Source organism: Mycetomoellerius zeteki, unplaced genomic scaffold, assembly GCF_001594055.1.
Source record: "Mycetomoellerius zeteki isolate Tzet28-1 unplaced genomic scaffold, Tzet1.0 scaffold111, whole genome shotgun sequence".
Classification (NCBI taxonomy): domain Eukaryota; kingdom Metazoa; phylum Arthropoda; class Insecta; order Hymenoptera; family Formicidae; genus Mycetomoellerius; species Mycetomoellerius zeteki.
The window spans coordinates 75,331-83,004 of NW_017256029.1; the positions used below are offsets into that span (position 1 = coordinate 75,331).

Genomic DNA, 7,674 nt, shown 5'->3' on the forward strand with positions numbered 1-7,674 from the left:
ACACACACACACACACACACACACACAAGCTCGAGAAATATTTTTAAACTATTAAATATGTGATAATAAAATATAAGTAAATTTGTTTTCGACGCCTCACCTATCATTAAAAATTTTACAAAATAAAGGGGAACTAATCCTTTTGTAAATAATGTAGAAATTCTACAAAAAGATTTAAAAAAAATTCACAATTGCATTTCTAGTAAAAATGCTAAATGCATTATTACAGCTTTCCTATGTCAGAATTAATTACATTTCAAGATTTGTTATTTTTAAATATATTTTAAAATTATTAAAACTTGTGTATCTGAACTAACAATACCTTAAAATTTTTTAAACAAAACAGACATTTACACGCATTCTTAATTTGGTCTAATAACATTCATAATTACGGATATTATTAAACTCGCTTAAGGGTGCCATAAACGTAATCAAAGATTTTATTTTAATCGAAAAACCGGTCATCTAATTTCAACTCAACAGTATACTTTTACTACATGGAAAAAATTACATGCACAGTAGCATGAAAATTTTTGTTGTTCGCAATGACATAACTTAAAGAATTATGGATTAAGTTGAATTTTTACATAGAAAAAATTCATAAAGAGATTGGGAAAAAGCGAATTCATTTTTTTGTCAAGTAAAAAACATAATATATGTATTTTTATCTTAGTACGTACCTATATATACACTAATAAAAATGGAAACTATATCTTACGATTTATTGATGTTATAATAAGCAATAATGACATAATACTTAAAACATCAAACATACCTTTAAATGTCAATACGTGGTCAAAATTTAAAAACAAGAGAAAAATGAAAGGCATATACCATGAGCGCTTGATGTCGTACAGCGAAACTTCTTTCAAAGTCAATACATAAAATTACATTAAATTAATAAATAGAATAGACGTTTTTCTCTCTCGGCTTTCTGTTTGGCCATCATCAGTATATAAATATAAATTATAAATTACGCAGAATTGTATATTATACAAATAAAATTGAGTTCTTTCTTCGTTACATGTCTATATCAATAAGCTCGTTAGATTTCTTATTTTACTTTCTTTCGGTGTGTATTTTCAATGTATCTATAATTTCCACAATGTTACCGATATGATATATTCGACCACATAATTTCCAGATTCTAATGAAAATTATGTGGTTGAATACATCATATCGGTAACATTGTGGAACATGAAATTATAGATACATTGAAAATACAGACCGAAAGAAAGTAAAATAAGAAATCTAACGAGCTTACAAAGAAAGAACTCAATTTTTATTTGTATAATATACAACTCTGCGTAATATATAATTTATATTTATATACTGATGATGGCCCAACAGAAAGCCGAGAGAGAGAAACGTCTATTCTATTTATTAATTTAATGTAATTCTATGTATTGACTTTGAAAGAAGTTTCGCTGTACGACATCAAGCGCTCGTGATATATGGCTTTTATTTTTCTCTTGTTATCAAACATACCTTTTAGCTTAAAGCTTTAAATTATAGTTACTTAAGCGGCGTTAACTGTAAAACAATTACATAGTGTGTATTTAAACTTACTGTTTCATTGCATTACTGCATTACAATAAGATGATTTATAATTACTTGTTACATTTAATTTTTATGCACAATTGGTGCCACAATTGCTTATTAATTGTAAGGTTTTTTTTGTAGAACATTTTAGAGAGATTGTAAGTTGTAGTCAAGTATTACTATTTGATTGAAATAACTGTCTCGACTGAGACTGAAATAACTATTCATAAACAATTAATCCAAACAATTATTCACTTTTATTCAGGCATAAAGTGTAAGTTTATCACATCATCAACATATGGTTCTTTTTCAAAATGTACAAACTTTTTGGATCTTATCGAACGAAAACATTAATAATTATATGAAAGGTTATTTTGCGCAGTTTTTTTTGAAGTTATCTAAATATATGTATTTATATATATATATATCAAGTGTGTACTTTTTTGTCTTCATCTTCTTTCCAGGTACTACATTTATCATTTAAATTGTTATATAATGCTAATTTACCGAATTAGTATCAGCAGTAAATCATTTTTCACATCACTTCCATTCCACCATTTTGCGTGTTCTCTGTAAAACCTAGTGTAGACGTAGGTGCATCTTGCGATGTATCTTCTAATGCTGGTGCATCCATGCTTTCAGGAAGATTGTTTGCTGTTCCAGTCGGACAGTCGTCCCAATTTATTTTAAATCGAGTTACACGCGGTTTATCACCTAGTATGTTTCTCTGAACTTTATCAAATTGTGGTTGCGGAGGTGGATTCTCCCGAAGTTCTGGGTCTGTGTATTCATTATTTATAAAGTAACCCACGCGAACAAATTCATGACCTCTATATGAACAAGTCAGCAACACAACGGTTACGCCTAAAGCATCATTGACTGGAATCCTACTGACATCAGGCGGATCAGCCTAACGATAGAAGAAGAAAAGGCAATAATCAGAAAATACTAATTATTAATATTACTAAATTAAATAAATTATAATATGAAATATAATATGATATTTAAACCTGTTAATTCATGGTATCTTACCTGAAATACAAACATATGTCTTCCTTCAGGAATCGGACCAACATAAATAGTATCTAGGACTTGATCAAACTCTTCAGATTCTGCACTGCCCACATATATCATTTTCCATTCCAAATCTAAAAGTATATCAGTATGATATACCGATATATTTCCTTTTTTCTGTGCATACATATATATACATACACGTGTATGTGTGTGTTATAAAAAAATTGATATGTAGAATGTTAGACATACATATAAAGAATTAAAACAACTAAATTGTAAAGAAGCTTAATTGACAAAAACTTTATCATATTAGAATGAATCTTTTCTTCGTAAAAAAAATTTGTTTTACAATCACATACATTACAAAACATTCGTGAATAGTTCGATCTGCATTATTGGTGTTGTATCATCATGGCAAAATTAACCTAAAGACTAACATGCACTCAATGATGCCAGACTATAATAGAATGTAAAATAACAGCGTCACCGAGCGAATCATATTCGCAAAATCAAAATTCGTACCTTCCTTTAGTTCTTCGATGCACTCGAATGTAACTTCAAACTGGAACGGATTCAGAAACGGCGAAGGATTGTCTAAGACAGCGACGTTTGCCAGTTGAACCTTGGCCATAATATACTCCACAAATTTGAGAAGTTTAAGCGACGAACCAGTCTCAATGAGGACGCAGAGACAATTCCGTGGTACGTACAACGTAATAAAACGTGTAACTCGAGCACGTTTGTGATTATCTACGCTACAGTCGTTGTATATACGTCCGAAAGCCGACAAGTAAACAACTTCATCGCAGCACACAGCACAGGGTAGTTTGGCGGCAAACGAACCAAAGTACACTTCCGGTGATACTGCGCGAGCATTGAAAAATAACTGTTTATTGTCGAAATCTAATATACATGACGATGGACGCGAGTACGATAAGAAATTTGCGCCAGAATTATAGAGCAACATGCACACGAATATTTTTCCGCTATAATATCAAGTCTGTGTGTTTAGTGTGCGTTGCTTATTGAGCTTATTCCGTGTGATCCGAGGTTAATGGAATCCAAAGGTTTGTTCGTGTCGCAAGCTCCAACATGTTCCAACATGCTCCAAAATGCTCCTACTCACTCTATTGCTGGATTCACATGCTGGATTCACATTAGTCAGTATTCATAGTCAGATCTTATATTTAAGACCGTCTTAAGTTCTGCCTTGAGGTGTCATGAACCAATTAGAGGGCCGCATTGGCATCTTAAGACATTACTTAAGACGGTCTTGAAATAAGAACCAACTATGAATACCGACTATTGTATCCGATTTTCGTCATACGACGCTTTGCAACCAATCAGAAAACAGGATTCCAATAATACAAAGCAAACTTCATCGGAATCCTGTTTTCTGATTGGTTGCAGAGTGTCGTACGACGAAAATCGGATGCAGTGCGAATCCAGCAAATGGATGCATTCAGTACTACGACTGCTCACTGAGCGCTCAGTGAGCTCTTATATCTTATTGGCATATTCCGTTAGAACTAAAAATATAGACCAAACAGATACATGTGTTCATTGAGCGCTCAATGAGCTCTTGTATCTGTTTGGTCTATATTTTTAGTTCTAACGGAATATACCAATAAGATGCAAGTGCTCAGTGAGCGGTTGTAGTACTGAATGCACCCTATCAAGCGCGTTGGAGTAAGGGTTATTACATGAGTGCGGAAACACGGAAATACGGAAACGCGCAACCAATCAGTAATCGGTGAAACGCGAAACCATAACAGCGGATTGCTTCTGATTGGTTACGCGTTTCCGCATTTCCGCGTTTCCGCGCTCATGTAATAGCACCCTGAGTAATGGCGCGGTCCCATGGTGCGGAACGTATACGCAATGCGGAATTAGCGGAACGATGTCCGTCCAATCGCAAGCATTCCGTCAATTGCGCTCCGCCGATATGTCTTTTCTAAACCAATCACGAGCGTTCCGCCAATTCTTCATTGCGCCAATTCCGCATCATGGGACCGCACCATACAGGTGCCTTTTCACGCTGACATTCGACGCTCATTTTCAGCATCAAAATAGGTCATATGATCAAAATTGGTGCTTGATAGTTGTCAATTTCTATCACGTGATTTATTTTGACGCCGAAAATGACCGTCGAGCGTCAGCATAAAAAGATACCTTGAGAGCTATGGTAAGAGCATGTTGGAACATGTTGGAGCATGCAACGCGAACAAACCTCAAGAGCTGCGTTCCACTTAACGCTCGCAACACTCGCGAGCATCGTTTGTCCTCGTTTAACATTTGATAAACGACAAGGAAATAATTCCACGAGCGTTGTGAGCGTTAAGTGGAACGTAGCCAATGATGATGCATAAGTATCACGTTTAAATAATAATTTAAACAATTGCAAATGTATATTTGTAGAATTTGAAAATGATTTCGTGAAAGTAATTGTAACGAGCCACATATAGCTATTCGTATTTTCGCAAATTTGTTTCGAATTAGAACGCTTATCTAAAGTGTCATTGGGTGCGTTCAAGTCGACAAAGCAGCTAGCCTACGTTCAGCAGAGAAAACTAATCAGTTAGCGGTTAGTGATTCTTTAATATAATTGGTTCTTGCCTTTAGTTCTTCGCTGGATCTAAGGCTGGTATTCATAGTCGAATCTTATATTTAAAACTGTCTAATGCGTCGTCTACAATATAAGAAGTAAGCTTGGTTTAAGGGCGCGTTCACCTTGACGGAAAAGTAGAAAGCGGAAAAGCAGCAGCCAATCAGAACTCACGCTGGTATTCGACAATTTCGGCTTTTTGTATTACTACCAGCGCGAGTTGTGATTGGCGACTGCTTTTCCGCTTTCTGCTTTTCCGTCAAGGTGTGAACGTGCCCTAAGAAGTAAGAGTAATGGCTCCTGCACACTGGACGCGGAAACGCTTGCCGCGCGGCAAAATGTGATGCGGTAGCCAATAAGCTTACAGCTCCTAACATGTTCATTGATTACCGCGTCGCATTTTGCATTGGAAGCTCTTCCGCGTCCAGTGTGCAGGAGCCATTACTTTTATTTCTTAAACCAAGCTTACTACGTGCATTGTAGACGGGCCTTTAAGTACAGTCTTAAGATGTCATGAGCCAATCAGAGACTGATATTCATAGTCAGTTCTTATATCCAAGATCGTCTTAAGTTCAGTCTTGAGGTGTCACAAACCAACCAAGAGAACCGCATTAGCGTATTAAGGTCCAGTTCTACAACTCACAGTTAATTCTTAACCGAGGTTCAACTTATTCATTGTCTCTTTCCAATTCTAGAATTGGCAAAGAATACAATAAAAAAATCGTGGACATTACCTACCGACGGGATCGTGAACATTGACTACGCAGTTCAATGTTCACATTTTAGATATAGAGGCGCTTCAAAATAAAGTTGCAGCTAAATTCCGGGCATGACCGCTCTCATGCCTATAGCGGGGAGCACAGACTCTTGCATAACGCATAACACATAAGGCATAAGAAATTCAACCAATCATAGTTCTTTATTTCAAGGAAAGTGTCACGTCTGCGGCATTGTTAAATTTTTGTCCAGAATTTTCGCTTCCTGTAAATTGGCGTAGTACATGAGACGGCCAGGACCGTACCTGACGCCTTGCCCCACCACGCGTGCCTCAGCGGAGCAACGATGGAAGGGGACGCTCTTAAGATTTGCCCTCAGGGCACTAGAATAAAAGCAGTCGTTAAGTAGCAGTCGTTAAGTACAGTCTTAGAGTCGCGAGTCCGGGTCTAGAGTACCTCCGAGGACATGTAAGCCTTTTGACCTTAAGCTCTCACGTGTCGCGTGCACTTTTCAAATTCTTCACTCAAGTTCTAGAATAATTCTAATCCTAATTTTTAAGCGTAATTCAATTCCCGCGTTAATGTAAATCATCCTTAATATTAAGCTAAAATGTGTAACCTTTAATTGTGTATGAAGCTAATAATAAATTCATATGGTTTGTTAAATCCGAGTAAAATCTCTGAATAAAACCTGTTCTCCATAATCCGTCGCGTTAAATTATGCGAACACTTTGACTAATGAAACTCGGTCGCGTGTTAATAAACCGCAATCCAATCACCACGGACTCGGGAGAACCAATGACAGAGCAGAGACACTAGGGAAATTGGAAGCCGCCCGCACTCATCGAGCCCACATTCGCCCACACTCTCCCCTCACGACTCGTCATCGCCACCCAGAACTTCATCAAAAAGGTAAGAAATTATTAATTAATCTATTTCGGTCACGACGAGCCGCGAAGCATGTGCCCAGTACACCCGCACTCGCAATTGGCTATTTCTCGTCGCCAGTTGAGAATAGACCCTTACGTTACATGGGTACGGAGCGCCTGTTGCGCATCATCACTGTTTTATCGGAATAACGAAAGTAGCGGAATTAAGTGCCCAGAGTGTTATACTTTGCTTTCGGCCTCCGAAAAGAGTAAATATCTCGGCGTGTTACGACATTACATCCACTTAGGATTTTCTGAACGGTTTGAAAATTGTGACGCATGCTCCGTGTCGTTAACTACCGTGCATCACGTGTCGAATTGTCGCGATTGCCCGGAAATATTAGAAAGGTTCCTCTCATATTTAAGTAGGACAGATGATACACCCTGGACTTCCCCAGAATCTACTATCATCACCGTATCGAGCGCGCAATTCTAATTAATAATAAATAAATTGGACAAGTTAATTAGCCACTCCACTACCTCAAATTTTACCTTCATACTACCGTAGTAGTCTCGGGTTAATCCGAACCTCGGTTACCCGCTGAAAGAACCCCGGGACGTAACAAAAGGAAGAAAACAAAGGATTTTGATTGGTTTATTTTCTTATGCATTACGTGTTGTGTTATGCAAGAATCTGTGCTCCCCGCTATAGGGTCCTAACGTTTTTGTATGTGCCATGGGCTTAAGTTACACTACGCATTGGAGATTGAGGATTGCGAATTAAGGATACTCCAATACGTAGTGTGACACGGGCATCACATAGGCTGCGTTCAGCAGACTCAACAGTTTTGCAACCGTTTCATGATTGTCTGCTGAGATAGGACCATTCTTCTAGATCTAAAAGTATGATCCAATTAGCGCGAAG

At 37.1% G+C, this 7,674-nt stretch overlaps 1 protein-coding gene across 1 annotated transcript; it reads right to left on the reverse strand.

Annotated features, from left to right (window-relative positions):
* Positions 1-1,920: 1,920 nt before the first annotated feature.
* Positions 1,921-3,411, reverse strand: asf1 (histone chaperone asf1). The gene is made up of 3 exons (XM_018454149.1): positions 3,082-3,411; positions 2,575-2,690; positions 1,921-2,452 (listed from the first exon to the last, which is right to left on the reverse strand). The coding sequence occupies exons 1-3, from the start codon at positions 3,188-3,190 to the stop codon at positions 2,078-2,080; spliced, it is 600 nt and encodes a 199-aa protein (XP_018309651.1). The 5' UTR covers positions 3,191-3,411; the 3' UTR covers positions 1,921-2,077.
* Between the last annotated feature and the right edge of the window lie 4,263 nt (positions 3,412-7,674).